The following is a 19,973-nucleotide window of genomic DNA, read 5'->3' on the forward strand; positions in this document are numbered from 1 at the left end:
CATTTTACCTTTAAAAGTCTTTGAGATTTTCAAAGTGAAAATCAGTATTACAGTTCAACGGGAATTTAGCTTGACTTTCTCATTTTATAGAGAAGTAAATATGAGGGCTAAAGAGGTTAAATAACTTCCAAGTTTCAATTCTGAATCTATTGTAAGTCTGCTGTGAGATGTGCAGCACATTTGTCATTCATTTTACTATCTTACCACCAATCTTTTACTTTTACTAAGCTGTTGATTTATTTGTTGGTGCCTAGGAAACTCATTGGGATTCATAGGAATCTGTAGTTCAGATGCATTATTCCTGACTTTTTATAACCCTAAATGTTGCCACCAGTATTGACAATCTCCAGTAGTATAATTTGAATAATTGAGGAAGGCTGCTTATTTATAAATCATTGTTCAGCAGTTATAACATCTGAATAATTGAGAAATTATTAAAGTCCTACTAGTTAGTTCACTTCTTTGTCAAATTCTTCATGTTTTCTAGATAATTTCTCAAGTAATTTAAATATCTACTATAATTTTTAATTAACTACCTATACACTGTGATGTTGGGAAGAAACAGTTTTTCATTTCCAGGCTAAGTATGAATACATGTAAAAATAGGTATATAGGGCTAGTTACTTTTTAGGAACTAAAGTGTAATAAAATTTCAGACTGTAACAGAAATATTTTCTTTTACAGCACGTAGATGTAGCAGCTTTACTAATAAAGTATAATGCATGTGTCAATGCCACGGATAAATGGGCTTTCACACCTTTGCATGAAGCAGCCCAAAAGGGACGAACACAGCTTTGTGCTTTATTGTTGGCCCATGGAGCTGATCCTACTCTTAAAAATCAGGAAGGACAAACACCTTTAGATTTAGTTTCAGTAAGTGATGGGCTCTTTGAAAAACTCAGTGCTTTTCTCGCTTTTTAAAATTCACTTGGTATATATAAAATGTCTTCATGGTGAATGTGTAAAATCTGTTTTATAGCCCAATTTAATTGTAGAACATTTTTGGTATTAAAATATAATAACTAAATAATAGAATTATTAGTTATTGTGTTTTAAGTACTTTGGGAAATGGAAAAAAGAAGTATAAAGCATAACTACTTACATTAGTTGGGAACCAAAATAGGCACAAGCTCCCATTGAATACTGGCAGTGCATACAGGTGCAGGATAATACAGGACATGGGCCTTGAGGAATTTCCCCAGCTGGGAGCATTGCCCTCAGGTGCAGCCACAAAACCTGCTTCTAGTAGATTCCCTCCCACACTACCTCATCCCAAAGTTCATATTTCTTCCCCAGTAGAGCTGTTCACGAAACAAGCTTGTTTCTCCAGTTTTCTGTGGAAGCCTTTTCTTCCTCTCCTGAGGGAACTCCTGTAGGAGTCTCCATACTAGCCTCTACCTCTGCTTTGACCACTGTAACACAGGTACCTGTCTTGCCTCCACCACTGGGGATATTGACCAGAGCAGTGAGGGAAAGGAGAAGAAATTTTTGAGGTAGGAAGGGAAGTCTCTTCAGACTGCTTTCACTGAGAGAGATTCCATTGTTATAAGTTATATTGAAAAGCTAATTTAGTTGAAATACATTGGAGGTTAAATAGATTTTTCTAGGTTGACAGCCCAATCATATTTGCAACTTTTTTTTCAGGGAAATGTCTTTCCCATTCCAAACTTCCTTAAAAGTCAACTTTTCTTGTTCAATCAACTTGTTTATCAGTCCACCAAATATAATTGACAATGAAACAAAGTGCTCTAGAGAACACGTGTGGGCTTTAGAGTTGAACAGACTGCCTTAGAATTCCACCTCTACCATTTCTAGTTGTACAATCTTGTAAGTTGCCTAACCTCTAAGCCTCAGTTACCTCATCTATAAATGGGGTTAAAATATATTTGGTTAATATGAGATTTAATGTACTTAAAGTCCTTGGCATGTACCAGGTACATAAAAAGCACCCAAAAATAAATGGTGCTAATATTATTTTTAAATGTTATATACAAACCATGAGTCCCATGAGAGTCCTCAGACTCGGGGGGAACAAAAGGATAAGGATCGGATAGTCAGTATAAATAAATCACTAACCATGAAAACAAGTACTGATTTACTTCTTGGTGAATGTTAATTTCCTAGTGTCTTAATTGAGCATTATGAAAGAAAGGTAATGTCACTAATTAAATTAACCTGCCAGTAAATTTGGGTTTTTTTTCAATTCTAGCAAATTTTATTAAAATAATTATCTTTGTTAAACCCCCAAAAACATTCAGTATTGAGGAACAAATATCATTGAATATTTTCCAGTAAACAAACGATCATGATGTTTGCTAAAGTTTAATGTATGTTAAATTACTTCTCTCACAGTAATTGCAAGTGTTAAAAGCTCTTACCTTTTTAAATTGATATTTTTCATTGTAGTATCAAAATTATGATTTTTTTAGTGCTCTGCCACATTTAACAGTTTTGATTCTGTGTCTTGGAAGAATTATGTTTTATATTGAATAATAGTATAGCTGAATATCACTTATTTGCTTCACTTTTTAAAATAATCGTTTTTATATTGAAAAGCAGTTCTAGAGCAAATATGCAGGGGTTTTGTCATTTGAAAATGCATTCTACTGGGTGTAGTAGAATTTTAATAGATTTCATCTCTCTGGCATGTAACCTAGGCAGATGATGTCAGTGCTCTCCTGACAGCAGCCATGCCCCCTTCTGCACTGCCTTCATGTTATAAACCTCAAGTGCTCAATGGCATGAGAAGCCCTGGAGTCTCTGCTGATGCTCTGTCTTCGGGTCCATCCAGCCCATCAAGTCTTTCTGCAGCCAGCAGTCTCGATAACTTATCCGGGAGCTTTTCTGAACTGTCTTCAGTGGTTAGTTCAAGTGGAACAGAGGGTGCTTCCAGTTTGGAGAAAAAAGAAGGTGAGATTTTATGAAAATGCTTTCTAACTCACATTGTAGGCACATATTTGATATTTGGAATGCTAAAAAGTCTCTTTTTTTAACTTTAAATATAACTGTTAGTATCAGGTTAACATAGTCGGAAAGTTTTAGCATTTTGTTACTTTCCTTACATTATTACAATTCCTAATGACATTTTCTCCTTTCAAGTTGAGACTTGATGCTGTTAACCTACTCTTTAGATGTAAATATGCTTTCTAAAAAGTTTAGAAGTCCTTTTGGTTGAGTAGCTGTGCCTTAATTTACCTCTTGTATACAAATTTATGGAATACTTTTTATTCCATGTCAAAATACCCAATTTAAAAAAGATAAGAAGACACACACACATATCTGCAGTCTCTAAAAGCTGTATTCTTTAACCTTTTACCTGTCAAAATTTATCTCACCCTATGTGACATTGTGAAAATTATTTTGTGAAGTAGCTTACATGCTCAAAGACAGGGAAGCTTCTTTAATGGAGATAAAATTTACATATAACAGTAGTTTCAGCTCTATGGAAACTTATTTTAAAGATAGTTAAAAATAAAATTATTTTAATTAAAAGATTTGTTTTAACCTGAGAGTGTCCTGTTGGTTAATTGTTTCTTCTAGTGATGAACTCTTAACAGCATTCTTTGTAATTTTTAACGTTTTGTTCAATATTATATCCCTAGTGGCTATTCACATTTTGCTTTATTTTTACTTTCTTTATGTATATAGTAATATTACAAAAATTTTGTCATAATGTTGATATCTATTATTCTGATGTGTGAATTTTTTTTGTTTTGGATTTTTTATTTTTCAGTTCCAGGGGTAGATTTTAGCATAACTCAATTTGTAAGAATTCTTGGGCTTGAACACCTAATGGATATATTTGAGCGAGAACAGGTGAGTTGGTTAACTGTTTTCCTTATTTTGGTGTTTTATGGAACCTCAAGGAAAAAGTCGGGCATACTTGAAATGCTCCACTTGTTTGGAGTGTAGGGAGGGTATTTATTTTTTTTAAGAGAGTGGGAAATCACTCTTCTAATTTGGCTTAGTCTTGGAATTTCTGTTCAATTTATTAGCACATAAAATTAACTCTCGTGTAGTAATAGTAAAATAACTTTTTTGAATGCAAAGTTTAGCTTATTCAACCAAAAATAATTTACCCCTGAGCCCTGTTTGTTTAGTTCTGTTTTATCAGTAACTGCCCACTGTAAGCCTGACACTTCACTAGCCTCTATATACAGGGTGTCCCAAAAAAGTGTGTACACACTTTAACAGCTGATAGCTCAATTTAAAAAGTGAAATGTATTTCAATAAACACTGCCTTTATAATTATTCAAACTGTGTGTATACTTTTTTTTTTTTTTTTGATACCCTATAGATATGCCATCTATATATCCGGTCTTTTCTTGAATAGTCCCAATTTACAGTACTCTGTCAGAATATAATTACAGATTTTTTTTATTCATACCCTAAGGAACTTCCGATCTAGTTATAGAGCTATAACAAGAACATATGAAGAGTTAAGTTTTGGGCATCTATTTTAGAAATGCAAAGAAGATTACTGCGAGCTGGATTCCAGAGAAAACATAGTATAAATAGAAGAGGATTTTTTAAAGTGTCTTTAGTTTCACAAAGTGGGAATAAGATAATTGAGATAAAGGATTAGTTTGAACAGTGATGCAGAAGCACGATCTGGAGGAACAATTAAAAGCCTTGTATACATGAGGGATGGTGGAAAGATATAATAGTGTACCTAAATATGGTTAATTTGAAAATACATTTTTTGTTTTGCTGCTTTGTTCTCAGGTTCTTATGCTAAATGATAGTGATACTTTTGGTAGTTCGTGACTCAACTTTATATAATTAAATTAGCTAGTTAGCTAAAATTAGCTGCAGCTTTTCATTTTGTTTAACAGCTGATTTATTTTCATTCCTAAGCTGTTCAAAAATTAATTTGAAGTAAATGTATGAATCTAGTACATTGTGAGATCACCAATATATGAATGTTCACCAAATGAGTAAGTCTTCTAAATAATTTATTCTCTTTTGTAAGATCACTTTGGATGTATTAGTTGAGATGGGGCACAAGGAGCTGAAAGAGATTGGAATCAATGCTTATGGACATAGACACAAATTAATTAAAGGAGTTGAGAGACTTATCTCTGGACAACAAGGTATTTCATTTTAAATCATTGCTATTGTCAGTTTAACAGCTTCCATAAAGGAAGTCCTCAACTTACTAATTGATAATTTAAAAATCTTAAGAGTCCATTTAATAGGAAGAGCTCCGGGAAACCTGGAATCAAGTCTTAACTCTGCTACTACTAAGCCTCCTGAGCTGTTGCTATTTACTGTGTGAACCTAAGAAAACTTCTGGGCCATTCAGAAATTTAGGGATTGCTTTAGCGCTGTTATTTCTATTTAGTTATTTCTGAAGTTATCCTAGCTCCAAAGTTTTGATTCTGAAAGATCTGAAACTTGGGTATCTTGTATCTTATAGTAATAGGCAATGATTAGGTGTTCAGGACTGCCCATAAAAGAGTTTGTAAATTTCTCTTTTGTAGTAAATAGCTAAATTCTAAACACTTGCAGTGAAAATACAGGGAAACAATGTTGCAACTGAGGAAATTTAACAAAACAAAGTTGAATATTTTTATTTCTCCTGGATGTTAATGCTTAAGGAATATACAAATTGCATTGGGTCAACAGATGTTAACCCTTCCCATGTACCAGGTCCTGAATATAAAAAGGTGAATTAAGTTTCAGAAATCACATTTTAAGTTCATTGTTAAATTGAGGAAATTATTTACCCTGGGGTCAGAAGCATCCTGAAATTGAAGTCCTGGCTATACAACTAGGGTTGAAGATAATTCTCCGTTAACAAAAATGAAAATTTTCAGGAAAGAATGTATACCTGCCAGAAGAGGATCTAGCTCTTGAAGAAGGTAAAGGAGTGCCTCTAAAAATTAGGTAATGCAAGCTAAGGAATGCTGTATACTAGAAGTCTGGAATAGGATCAGTTAAAGGTAAATGCATCCTACTTATCTGGTAGGGTGTAGGGCAAAATGTTTAGAGATAGTCTTGAATATTTACAGTATAGATGACAAAAATTTTATAAGATAAAGAGGAAGGAAAACCCATGGCTCCCTGGAATGTTAGTATAAATATAAATAGTATCAAAAATGAAGAGAAACTAGAACCCTCAGTTGTGGACTGCCATCTGACTCTATTACAGTGAAACCATCTGGTAAGGTAGCAAGTGTGATGGAAAGAGGTGGGTTAAAAAGGAAAGCAGGCAGTGTTTGTACATTAAGTACATCATAGTATGTGGCACACAGTTATTAAGACTGTTGAAAGGCTCAGGAAACCATGATGGAAACAGATACTGCCTCCAAGTGGCAAGTATATGTACCTCCATGCCACCTCTGGTCCTGACGTAAAAGCTTTATTAGCTATTATTTAGTGCAGCAAATTAATAGATTCCCTGTCCTGATATTTCAACACTGATAAACGTCTTTCTTCAGGGAGGTCCAAAGATGCCTTATTCAAGCATATGTCAGTCGTCATTAAGTGTTTCTGCTGTAACCTATTCACCTCTGCATAGTCTCTGTACTTCCTAGAAACCTTGTAATTTAGCCATGCCTATAAATCTTCATAAGAGTGAAGCATGTTGGTGGTAATCCAGTTATTCAGACCAGAACTCTAAATCCAAATAGTGCTCTTAACCTCCAGAGGCAAACCGCCCGCCATGCATTGACCCAGCAGTAAAGGACGATCCATACCTGGAAAAACAGCAGAACTTTGGAGATCATGTTGTAGATATTAAAGGAGAATTGTTATAAATATACCAAAGAAATGGGAAAAACCTTCCATTTAAAAAGTTTTATGAGAATAAAGTTAGAAAAATATATGTGGTTATCTTGACCATTGATATTCAGGAAATAAGACAAATTCATTGCATTGAATTAAAGAACCTACTGGTATTATGGGTAAGACTAAGTGTCAGTAGTTAGTAAACTATGGAGTTCTTATTCTAGGATGATTTAAAATTACTTGAGGTTATGCAAGTTTCTGTCATAATTCTTCCTCATAGTTTCAATAAATAAAGGGATTAAATGCTGGAAGGGTTGCACATTTAATAAAGGAGGTAATTTGAAGAAGACATACTCATTAAGTCTAGAAGATAAAGAATAGAAAGATTTTCTGAACTATTCCCACAAAACCCTTATGACTTGCCAGGTCAAATTAGTAGTTTAAATGCAGTGTGATGTTCTGTTTTGGATACTGGAATACAAAAAAGGACGTTAGTGGGGAAAACAGTGAAATCTAAAACATCTTTTAAAATTGGTAGTAAGCATCAGATAAATCAGGTTATTTTTGGTTGATGTTTTTTGTTTGGTTGGTTGGTTGTTTTTGTGGGGGTTTTTTTAACAAATGAATTTTTGCCTGCAAATTTCATTCAATAGGTCTTAATCCATACTTAACTCTGAACACTTCTGGAAGTGGAACAATTCTTATCGATCTGTCTCCTGATGATAAAGAGTTTCAGTCTGTGGAGGAAGAGGTATGTTCATATATCTTAAATAAATGTCAGTTCAGTAACTAAGTTTCCTGGAGATTTCCAGATATGCTTGAAAATGTCGTAGAGTATTTTATTGTCCCTAACTCCTACCTGGAAAACTTTCAAAATCTTCATTTAAGATAGACTCCCTCAGTAAACCTTAATTCCAGTAATTTAATTCCAGTTCAGCACTACAGTTAATGCTAACACAGAATTCCATTCGAGAAGAGGTTGCTGTCATTTGAAAGAAGATGCTAATGTCACCTCCCTTCGTGAAGGCAATTGCAAAGCCCAGTATCTCAGACAGGACCCAGAACAGTGGAGGACACACCCAGAAAATTTTTGAAGAACTTGTACCCTTTATATGTGTGAGTTGACTACAAAGATACAAAATTGAGTGAGACTTAGTTCTAAAACCCAAGAAACTCCAACTCTTGATAAAATACAAATTGTGCTTTATTAGGGCAAAACAAATGGAAACAAATCTTTGTATTTTGGTATGTCAAGTGGTTAGTTAGCTTTGTATGTTTAGCTCCCTGTGCTTCTAGCTGTTTTTTCTTTAGTTTGAATTATATAGTTTTCACCTATAAATACGTTTTCAGATTGTTTGTACTAGCTAACAGCTATCACTAGAAAATAGTACTTGTGAACTTATAGAACTCATATTTCTTAAACCACAAAAAATATTAAAAATCCATTTTATATTCAAAAATAGAATCATATAAGTCAAGAACCATGTTCCCCAAATCAGAAAAGACATAATAGCTAAATATTTGAAATGTTTTTCCATCAGATGCAAAGTACAGTCCGAGAGCACAGAGATGGAGGTCATGCAGGTGGAATCTTCAACAGATACAATATTCTCAAGGTAATAAGTTAGTAAAAATGTTTGCTGAGACCATAGTTTTCAAAGCCTAAAACCATAATTAACTTTCATAAGAATATAATGATCTATCCAGCCCTATAAGTCTGTGACATGGCACAGGGGATATTTTGGGAAAGAATATACCCTTGGAAAGCTTAAAATTCTGAAAACCCTGTACTGTTTTTATGATCAGTAATTCGGTGCTTATTGAAATATTCAAGTTTAGCAGTTATGCTTTACCTTGGGGTAATGATAAGTCCTGTAGAGTTAGGACTTTATATAAATTATTAAGGTGCTCTGTGATAACAAAGCTGAATTTTTTTGTGGCTCCTAAAAGGACTTCATCTTTATAGTTACATCATGCTTTTTTTTATTTGTCCTAACTGACTACTCCAGGTTTCTGTGAGTCAACATACCTATCACTTTTTCATAATTTTAATAGTACTCCCTCAATACCTTCATCTTTTCCAAAAATAGTCTTTCAAAAATGTTTTTTAGTCATTCTAATGAGAGTTCTGTCTCCTTGTTGATACCAGTGACTCTTCTTAGGACCTTTTCCAACTTTGCTGTTTTTCTTTAACTATAGCAAGCAAAAAGTGTACATTCTACTTGAGATGCATAATGATTTTGTAATAATTACATTGATATATTCTTTCTTTTTTACATTGATATACTAGTATTCCTAATCATTATAAATATAAGGTGGCTAGAATTAAAATGTGGCAAATATCTAGATTTTAAACTCAAGAGTGAGCATCATCTTTCAGTTGTATATATTACTGTTTCACAAATATACTATTATGAGTATAACATTAGATGCCATATTTTAAAGTTAGTGAATACTAAAACTATACATTGAGGTTGCTATGCTCATACTATTATTATATATATATTATATATATTATATACTATATATATTATATATATAATATTATATATATTATATACTATGCTCATACTATTGTAGATGATTTAAAACAAACACATTATTCAGGTAAAGGATCATACTTCTGTGTGTTCCTTTTCTTTTTTCTTTCTTTTTTTGTTGTTAATCCTCACCTGAGGATATTTTTTTCCCATGGATTTTTAGAGAGAGTGGAAGAGAGGGGGAGAGACAGAGAGAACCAGAAACATCAATGTGAGAGAGGCACATCGATTGGTTGCCTGCAAGCAAGGTATGGCACATGCCCTTGCCTGGAATCAAACCCAGGCCTGGCCAGGGTTGGGACTAATGTTTTTTGTTAGTTTTTATCATAGTACTAGAGGTCCGGTGCATGGATTTGTGCACTAGTGGGGTCCCTCGGCCTGGCCTGCAGGGATCAGGCTGAAACCAGCTCTCCGACACCCCCCAAGGGCTCCCAGATTGTGAGAGGGCGCAGGCCAGTTGGAGAGACTGCAGGAGGGCTCCAGGGCTTGTCCAGCTTGTCTTGCCCAGTCCTGATCAGCCGGACCCCAGCAGCAAGCTAACCTACTGGTCAGAACGTCTGCCCCCTGGTGGTTAGTGCGCATCATAGTGACTGGTCGAACAGTCAAACAGACGGTTGGACACTTAGCATATTAGGCTTTTATTATATAAGATGACATAAGAATAACATCTTGATATTTCCACTCACGGACATATATAATAATTTTTAATAAAACAAATAATTATGCCTATTACAAGCAAATTTTCAGCCAAGTCTACTTTGTCTGCAAACAGTAACAAGCAGTTGTTAAGGGTGAGGGCAGGAGAGAGAACATATGTTTGATTTCCAGAATACGGGCACACCTCACTTTATTGGCACTTCACTTTGTTGAGCTTCACAGATTTTGCAAGTTGAAGGCCAGACCCTCCCCCAACAAAAATATAACAACTCTCTTTTTTGTGATACTTGCTTTATTGTGATGGTCTGGAACTGAATCCACCATATCTCTGAGGTATGCCAGTAGTTGAATTTGAGAAAGCTGTTTTTTCCTCTATAATATATTTTAATGCAATATTTAATGAAAAATTTTTTTTCAATGGTAAGACTTTTAATTTTGATACTTTTTTTTACCTAAATGAGATCCCTTTGTGCCTGTTGTATTCCTCGATTTTGTCTGTGGCAGTATATTGGCTTATTTTGAGCAGAATTACAACCAGTTCCCAGGTGTGCTCTAGGACCATCAGGGGGCTATAGCACCTTTAAACACAGCTAAGAAACAGCTCGAGGATTATGAAATTTGACCTTGTAAATACTCCAGATGAGACTAGCATCCATTTTGAACTCTTCTCCAGACAAAAATTTTAGGAATTGGAGGCATAGGGAAAGATAGAGGGAGTAATAAGGGATATGTGTATGTATATTTTAAGAATGTTTATTGGTGTGGGCTATTTCAAATATTTTAATTAAAAACAGATAAAGTACTTTGAACCAGATAAAACAAAGGGAAAACATATTCTCTTTTTAATACTTAAATACAGAAAACATATCTGAGTTGGAGATATTTAGTAATAATTATAAATTAATGAGAATGGAAGTATTTTAATCAATGGTATTAGTGACCTTTACATATGGCCTATATAGCTTTTTTCCCTTTGAAGGTTTCCGTTTCCAAAATGTAGCTATATTTCCATTTTTAGTTGATTAAAATAACATAGTTTACATTTTAGAGGAAAGTTTTGCCTCTTCCGGCTATGTGGCCCATTTCTGGTTAAGATAAGCAAGAAGGTAAGTAATTATTATGAGCTAAAGATGTTATTTTTCTTGTTCCTTTTTTATAGATTCAGAAAGTTTGTAACAAGAAACTATGGGAAAGGTATACTCACAGGAGAAAAGAAGTTTCCGAAGAAAACCACAACCATGCAAATGAAAGAATGCTATTTCATGGTAAGATTGCTCTCCTCCTACCTTACCACATTCTCCACATTAGAATAGCTTTTTGTCAAGTATGAAATAATAATGAATCTATGTAGTCCTTTTGTCATTTTTTATTTTTTTTTAAATATATTTTATTGATTTTTTTACAGAGAGGGAGGGAGAGGGACAGAGAGTTAGAAACATCCATGAGAGAGAAACATCAATCAGCTGCCTCCTGCACACCCCCTACTGGGGATGTGCCCACAACCAAGGCACATGCCCTTGACTGGTATCAAACCTGGGACCCTTCAATCCGCAGGCCGACGCTCTATCCACTGAGCCAAACCGGTTAGGGCCCTTTTGTCATTTTTTAAAACTATTTCTGTAAATTTTATATTTATATATTCGTATTTTTTTTCGTTGTTTTGTGTTTGTTTTTTATTGATACCAGAGAGGAGGGAAGAGAGAAACATCAATGATGAGAGAGAATTATTGATTACCTGCCTCCTGCACAGCCCCCACTGGGGATTGAGCTTGACCGGGAATCAAACCAGGACCTCCTAGTTCATAGGTTGATGCTCAACCACTGAGTCACGCTGACTGGGCTATATTCATATTTTCAACCTCTTTTGAATTTACATATTTCCCAATGGATAGCTTCTATAAACAAGATTGCCATAATGGAAAAAATACAGAAATGGGAATGTTCACTATTCATATTTTCCTCCTTTTTTTTTAAGTCCTAGTTTCTTTTCTTTTTTTAAAATATATTTTTATTGATTTCAGAAAGGAAGGGAGAGGAAGAGAGAGATAGAAACATCAATGATGAGAGGGAATCATTGATTGGCTGCCTCCTGCATGCCCCCTACTGGGGACCGAGCTCCCAACCTGGGCATGTGTCTTTGACTGGAATCAAACCCAGGACCCTTGAGTCTCCAGGCCGATGCTCTATACACTGAGCCAAACCAGCTAGGGCCTTTTTTTCTTCATATAATATTTTGCTTATTATGACACTCTGAGAAATTGTTTTATTTTTAACTAGTTGATTGAATTAAAATTAAAGTAAGAACTGAAAATCACCTCAAAAGAATGTATGCATCCTATTCTGGCATTGACCTACAAAAATATTTATGTATTGACTTAAATGGTTTGTTATTCCTATTTCAAATAAGTGATTCTGTTCTTCAGTGTTTCTGTAAAGTGGAATTCATTGTATTTTCCTGTCTCTTAATGAACAGGGACACTGATTTTGATGAATCAGTTAGCTATTTTATATTGGCTTTTCCCAACTCATATCCTGACCCCACTCCCTAGCCCGGTTCCCGTGCTCAGTTCCTCCCCTTTGGCTAAGCTCCCTGTCTTTGCACACGTACAAGGAAGAAAGAGAAAGACGTCACTGTGCAGGAATGAAGGCACACCTCTTCTGCAGATGGAATCTGTTAAAGCAGGTGATGAAAGGCAGAGCACTGGAAAGATAGGAAAAACAAGATATAAAGAAGAGAATGAACATTGAAAAGGTCACTTTGGTTACTTTTGATATCTAAAAAATGTACATAGACATGGGTGTCATTCTGAGACCTAATGAACTCATCCTTGCTATATGAGGTGAATTATAAGATTACTTGAGGCCTGGTACACGAATTCATGCATGGGTGGGGTCCAGCCAGCCTGCCCTGATCGGGGCCAGGTGGGGGAGGGGACATGGGCAGTTGGTGGGTCGACCCCGCCCCCTGGTCTAACTTCTGCTAGAACTCCTGGTTGAGGGGATAATTTGCATATTAGCCTTTTATTATGTAGGATTGATTCTGATTTGTATAGATTGAGGGTCTGGAATTTGATAACTCTAGCATTTGTATTTCAAGTGATCTGTTTGTTATTCTAGTTGAATATGTATGTGTCTTTATTTTACCAGCTCAACTACTACCACCCTATTAGAACATTGATTGACTTTTGTAATTCCTCTAAAATAATTATTCTAAAGCAGCGAATCAGCTGACAGTTAACTTGTCCTTGTTTTATGATTTTGCTTTATTGTAGTGATGTATGTATATTTAAGAGTTTAACTTCTAAGAAGCTTTAGTTTTTGTTCTTTTTCTTTTAAGATAAAATTGTTATTCATCTATATGTGTTTTAGGGTCTCCCTTTGTGAATGCAATTATCCATAAAGGCTTCGATGAAAGGCATGCCTATATAGGTGGCATGTTCGGAGCTGGGATTTATTTTGCTGAAAACTCTTCCAAAAGCAATCAGTATGTATATGGAATTGGAGGAGGTACTGGGTGTCCAGTTCACAAAGACAGATCTTGTTACATTTGCCACAGGTAAGAGAGCACTTGTTCTCATTTATTTTTATAAGAATCAGATAAGAACTGGTTCCATATTGAAAATTTGGGGGTGCAAGGCTAGGTAAACTTTATGGGCCAAGCACTGTTCTAAGCACTTGATCTGTTTAACTCATTTAATCATTAGTACATTTGGTGTTTTAAAGAATATGGAGAAGAACATATCATTGGGCATGAAAGAGATTTTATTGTGGGGCTGTGAACTCTAAAAATTCTAGCATTCACATGCTAAAATGGTACTACTTGCCAAACCTAATTATTTCATGGCAATGCATGAAGAAGTCTCTCTTCCATTATGATATACTCATAATCTTCAATTTATAATATTACTACTTGAAAAGTTATAATAAAGCACATCAATCCTGTAGAAAGCACATTATTATCAAATAACTACTTGTGTGCTCGCTTCAGCAGCACACATACTGAAATTGGATTTAGAGCAGACTAGCATGGCCCCTGTGCAAGGGTGGCATGCAAATTCATGAAGTGTAAATAAGAAAAAAAGGGGAGGGGGGAGTACAAAGTAGTTATCCTGGTCTAACTCGGTTGTTAGAAGCATTCAAATAACTTGGCTCTAATTGATAAACTCCTGATAAATTATCTTTTGCCATTTGAAAAATCAAATAAGATCAAACACTGAGATGAATTCTACAGTTAGGGCACTGCTTTTAAAGATCTAGAGCAATAGTTATCAAACATTAGCAAGCTTCAGAATTACCTAGAAGGTTAATGAAAATGCAGATTCACAGGCCCTATCTTTTGAGTTGCTGATTTAATAGTTCTGGGGTGGGGTCCTAGAACTTGAATTCTACCAAGTTTCCTGATGCTTCTGATTACAGATCTAGAAGAAAAAACAACAACCTAGAGCAGTAGTTCTCGGTCTTAGCAGCACATTGGAATCACCCAGGAAGCTTTAAAAATGAATGTCTGTGTCCCACCTTCAGAGAGTCTCATTTAATTGGACTGGGGTATGATCTGGGCATTGGGATTTTTAAAGGCTTCCCAGCTGATTTTGAGAGGTTGCCAAGGTGAAGAACTATAGCCCTAGAGGGAGGTCTGTTTTTGTTTAGTTCTTGTGGTTTTCCCCCTGAATTTAGACTTTGTGTAGGTGTCTGAAGTCAGCCCTCCTGGATATGACTTCCCACCCATTTCTATTTTAGATCATAAATTGGACTGGTTAGAAGGCTTATAATTTCTTGATATTTTATAAATTGAACATTGCTATTTCTACTTTTATTATCTGGAGGCTAAATAGCAAGTATAGATTGTATCTCTTTGGAGAATAGAATCATCATCTGGTCCATCAAAAGCAGGAATGGGAGATAGTTCTTTGGAATTAAAGAAGGCCAATCATATGCCAGAGGGGAGTGGGAAAGTAACCTACTTAAACTTCTGATAGGGAAGACCTAGTTGAGCAAGTAACATTTCACCTGAAACCTGCAAAATGAATGTTAGCCATTTGAAGAGTGTTAGAATGGCTGGTAGAGGAAACAGCATATTATGTATCATGGTCGTGGGGGAAGAAAGTTTGACTATGTGAAAGAAGAAAATGTATCTGGGGCATGAAGAACACATTAAGATTAGAGAATTTGGTACCATTGTAAGGAATTTGGGGATTTCTTCTAAGTACAGTGAGCAGCCTCTAAAAGGGTTTAAGCAGAAAAGTGATGTGATCTGATTTATGTTTTTGGTTTTTGTTTTTGTTTTTTTCCTAAATCACTGGTTGCTTGAATGGAAAATAGTTTAAACATTAATTAGAGTAGAAACAGGAAGACTAAATTAGAGGCCGTTATTATAGTCCAGGTGTACATTTAAGAGAAGAGAATAGAATGTAAATATATTTTGAAGGTAGAAGCCACTGGACTTCATTGGAAAAACGTTCTTTGCGCCGAAACCGGTTTGGCTCAGTGGATAGAGCGTCGGCCTGCGGACTGAGGGGTCCCGGGTTCGATTCCGGTCAAGGGCATGTGCCTGGGTTGCAGGCACATCCCCGGTGGGGAGTGTGCAGGAGGCAGCTGGTCGATGTTTCTCTCTCATCGATGTTTCTAGCTCTCTATCTTTCTCCCTTCCTCTCTGTAAAAAATCAATAAAATATATTTAAAAAAAAAAAAAAAAAAAAAAAAAAAACGTTCTTTGCAAACCACTTCATGGAAGTCCCTTAAAGCTCCTCCTTCCCACTTGGGCTATGATTTGTGCTTTTGCTGAAGCAGGATGGCTGAGTCTGGATACCTATACGGTTATTACATTTTCAGGTTTTATATTTAAAGTGAAAAATTCTTTCATTAATGAGAATAGTAGAAGACATTCTTATAAAGTTCACTTAGAGTGAAATGATAAAAACAGTCATAAATGTTTATGTATAAATGTATTAAAAAGCTTAGACAGTGTACACAAATAAAATTGTCATATGCTACTTTGTATTCAGTAAGATCTTTTCCTTTTCACGCTATAGGCAGCTGCTCTTTTGCCGGGTAACCTTGGGGAAATCATTCCTGCAGTTCAGTGCAATGAAAATGGCACATTCTCCTCCAGGACATCACTCAGTCACTGGTCGACCCAGTGTAAATGGCCTAGCATTAGCTGAATATGTTATTTACAGAGGAGAACAGGTAACTCATTTTTATTTGTTATCTTCAAAAATACTTTAGAGCCATACTTGAATCTCTTCTTACTAATCTCTTAAATTAACAAGGTATATTGTCTTGAGAAATGGGTTTCGTTTTAATTTTGGGGGAGGGGGGGAATAATTTCAGACTTACAGAAAAGTTACAGAAATAGTAAAGAATTCCCTTTACCCAGATTTTTCAAATGTTCTTTTTTTTTTTTAAGATTTTTTAAATTGATTTTTAGAGAGAGAGGAAGGGAGCGGGAGAAACATCTATATGAGAGCGACACATCATCAGCTGCCTCCAGCACACCCTCCACCAGGGATTGAGCCCACAACCCAGACATGTGCCCTGATTGGGAATCAAACCAGCAACCTCTGGGACGACGCCCAACCATCTGAGCCACACTGGCCAGGGCCCAGATGTTACATTTTAACATTCTCTCTCCTTTATCAGTCTCGCCCTCCTGAGTAGGTGTTTATACTTTTTCTTTTTCTGACCTACTTGAGAGGACAGTTCCTTTACCCTTAGGAACATAGGCATGTTTTTTTACCCTTAAATCTATACTATAAGTGTATTTCCTAAAAGCATGGAGCTTCTCTTAAAATTATCAAAATCAGGAAAATACCTTATTCAGATTTTGCCAGTTATACTGGATTTTTTTTCCAGCTTTTCTAAAATACAGTTAAGTAGAATTCTATATTTAATAGTTAATCTGCCTATAGCAAAGAAATGTGTAATTCCCTCTTGCTCTTAGTGACACAGATCTGGTCAAAGCATCTCTAGATTGTGTTCTGAATTGGAGACATGTATTAGAACCATCTAGGTCAGTGGTCGGCAAACTCATTAGTCAACAGAGCCAAATATCAACAGTACAACGATTGAAATTTCTTTTGAGAGCCAAATTTTTTAAACTTAAACTATATAGGTAGGTACATTGTTATTAACTTAATTAGGGTACTCCTAAGGCTTAGGAAGAGCCACACTCAAGGGGCCAAAGAGCCGCATGTGGCTCGCAAGCCGCAGTTTGCTGACCATGGATCTAGGTCATTAAAAACAGACAAACACATACTTAGTACTCCTTCCAGATCTGAAGAATCTAAGGGACAGGAATCAAGGTAGAGGTGTTTTGAGAAAATGCTTTCACATGAATCTGATCCACAGCACTAAGTTTTAAAACTTCTTCCCTGAAGCTTAGGAATGCTTAGAGTAAGTCTCTTCTAAAAAAAATTTTTGTTTACCAATATTTGAATTAATCTTTCTCTTTTAGGCTTATCCTGAATATTTAATTACTTATCAGATTGTGAGGCCTGAAGGTATGGTTGATGGATAATTATTTTAGGAAACTAATTCCACTGAACCTAAAATCATCAAAACAGCTGGTGGCCTCTTAATTTTTACTCCTTTGCTGAGAAAAATCATTGTTCAACAAGCCTGTGGCAAAAGGATAAAAAATGTGAAAGAAGTTTTAACATTCTGACTTGATAAAGCTTTAATAATGTACAGTGTTTTCTAAATATTTCCTGTTTTTCAGCACTTTAACAGATGCCATTCCAGGTTAAAACTGGGTTTGTCTGTACTAAATTATAAACAATTAACTTGAATCTTTTATACGTTATGCATTGATTCTAACAGAAACTGTAATCCTTCAACAGAACTCGTTTTACTAATCCAGTACTGTGTTCTTTAAAACACAGCATTTACACTGAATACAGTTTCATTTGTAAAACTGTAAATAAGAGCTTTTGTACTAGCCCGATATTTATTTACATTGCTTTGTAATATAAATCTACCGTTTCAGAATTGCAGTGGTTACAGATTTTTTTCATGTGTACCGCTCATCTGCACTTCATCCTACATCATCATGATTGATCTTTACATTTGATTTCAGAGGCTGTGTTGAGTTGTCAGTAGAGACTTTGTCAGTTGGGAAAGATTTATTTATCACATTTAATTTGTTGATGGAAGCATGTATCTCTCATTAGAAATCTTTCCCATTTAGGAGCCTATTTCATGAACTCTCTGGGGATTTAATTTGTGCTACCTTTATATGTATAAGATACATTCCAAAGAGCTCTAACTATGGTAGTCCTGAATATTAAAGATGCTTCTTTACTGGCATCAAACTCTAGGTTTCACGTTGGAAAAAGTTTTCATATCATTCTGTGAAAATTAGAGCAAGTGCTTTTATTTTTTTTAGAAAGGTTATGTACTGCCACTGAACAATTACGTTGTTCTTTTCATGGAATATAAATAGGAAGTTAAATTTCAGAGATGGGAAGGATAATCTTGAATAATTTTCCAGTATGTTCTAATCACTGTAAATGTAAGCAGAAAAAAATTGCAAATGGGAGTGGGTGGTTTTTTTGTCCTATTTTTTTCCTGTTCTTTTTCCGTGGCCTTACCCTTATACTTACAGCCAGTCTACACACGATAGGTAAGCTCCACCCAGAACATGAAGTGTAGGTGTCCCAGTTCTCTCCTCGCCTCCTGAATGGGCAGGTGCAGTGAGAAGGGTGCTTCTGCTCTGGGCCACCTCATCATGACATTACACCCAGTTGGAGATACACTATCCCATAAAATGCCATTCCTAGTTTCTAATATAAACTATCTTTTCCATGAAAAATGCTAAGGCATCTTGGTACAGAGACACAAGTTACGGCTTGGCAGTCTGTTTGTTGACTCTAGCGTCCTCATAAGTCAAGGCAAGAGTTTTACTCACTTAAGTCTTTGTAAATGAGGATGTTCCCATTCACTCTATACCAATTTACCTTTGTTTTACATTTCATTCAGTCTCTAACTAATTGGTCCTTTACAGTAACTTGTACATAAAGTGCTAGAAAATCATGGTGGTTTTTTTTGCCTTGATTAAGAGTTAATCAGAGTAAATGCATATCTGGAGTTTCTGTGATGTAAGTTGTTTGGCAGCTGTAGAGAGAACGCTATCCCATAAAATGCCATGTAAGTTGTGATTATTATTTGAGGTCAATCCTGACCTTTAAGTGATTTTATACAGCTTTCTAATAATTGCAAACATAATCCTAAAGTCATTTCTTGGAACTCAAATGAAGTATGCCAAATTTTATATAATTTTTGAGATTCTGGAAGCTTCCATGTTTTATAATTAAGATAATGAGGTGAATTGATGGAGTTTATATTTACATACCTTATATCTAATCATTTAGCCCATAATCCTCACCCTATGAGTGAATCTGGAATTGCTTATCATGTAAAATTATCGTGGTCTGAGTTTACAATATTGCAGCCTGTGTTGTTTCATCTAATCCATTGCTTAATTAGTGTGTTCAAGTTTTTCTATAAATGATTATATTGTGGTTAATATGTTAGCATGGTGACATTTTCAGATAGCTTTTTGTTTGTTGGGAGCTTGAAGGGGGGGGTTGGAGGGGTTAGGGGATTTTTTTGGAGTTTTTGCATGAAATACCTTACTTTATAATGATGGAATTGCTTTTTCCTTTGTTTTGTGAATTTTTTTGAAGTGAGATTTAACTTTTTGTGTGAGTAGTACTGTTATATTCATCTAGAGTGTCCTACTTGTACTGTATCACATTCCATACCCTCATTTAATTCTTAATAAACTGTTCACTTGTTTTTTTAGGTAGCATGGTAATTACTGGACTAGTATAAGTGTGTTGAATGGAATTTGAGAAAATGGATTAAGATTACAATAAACCACAATTGCAGGAAAACATTGTATTTCTGAGTCTAATAGTGATAAAGAATGCAGTTTAAAGATTGAAATATTGAAGGTTGTGACCATATCTTCTCAGCTACTTTAAGATTGAAAGTAGCTGCAATATGCTTTTAGACACTTAGTCCACCCAACACTACTTTTGGCAA

At 35.3% G+C, this 19,973-nt stretch overlaps 1 protein-coding gene and 1 non-coding gene across 9 annotated transcripts in view; both read left to right on the forward strand.

Annotated features, from left to right (window-relative positions):
- Nucleotides 1-19,728, forward strand: part of TNKS2 (tankyrase 2) — a 56,079-nt gene extending 36,351 nt beyond the window's left edge. For 2 of the 8 annotated variants that reach the window (XM_059662823.1, XM_059662824.1), the window contains exons 18-27: nucleotides 685-873; nucleotides 2,658-2,910; nucleotides 3,734-3,816; nucleotides 4,973-5,093; nucleotides 7,386-7,483; nucleotides 8,274-8,348; nucleotides 11,089-11,194; nucleotides 13,299-13,485; nucleotides 15,959-16,115; nucleotides 17,383-19,728. In XM_059662823.1, the coding sequence (XP_059518806.1) occupies nucleotides 685-873; nucleotides 2,658-2,910; nucleotides 3,734-3,816; nucleotides 4,973-5,093; nucleotides 7,386-7,483; nucleotides 8,274-8,348; nucleotides 11,089-11,194; nucleotides 13,299-13,485; nucleotides 15,959-16,115; nucleotides 17,383-17,445 (1,332 nt within the window). In that variant the 3' untranslated portion in view covers nucleotides 17,446-19,728. Of the gene's footprint in view, nucleotides 1-684; nucleotides 874-2,657; nucleotides 2,911-3,733; nucleotides 3,817-4,972; nucleotides 5,094-5,740; nucleotides 5,946-7,385; nucleotides 7,484-8,273; nucleotides 8,349-11,088; nucleotides 11,195-13,298; nucleotides 13,486-14,345; nucleotides 14,475-15,958; nucleotides 16,116-17,382 lie in introns of those variants that run through there. The other 6 variants (XR_009448385.1, XM_059662825.1, XM_059662826.1 and 3 more) reach the window with 6 other exon arrangements.
- On the forward strand, nucleotides 13,905-14,007 carry LOC132215106 (U6 spliceosomal RNA). The gene has a single exon (XR_009448454.1). It is a non-coding gene; the product is annotated as a U6 spliceosomal RNA (small nuclear RNA).
- Nucleotides 19,729-19,973: the final 245 nt, after the last annotated feature.

The sequence above is a fragment of the Myotis daubentonii genome, chromosome 13 (assembly GCF_963259705.1).
Source record: "Myotis daubentonii chromosome 13, mMyoDau2.1, whole genome shotgun sequence".
NCBI classification, from domain to species: domain Eukaryota; kingdom Metazoa; phylum Chordata; class Mammalia; order Chiroptera; family Vespertilionidae; genus Myotis; species Myotis daubentonii.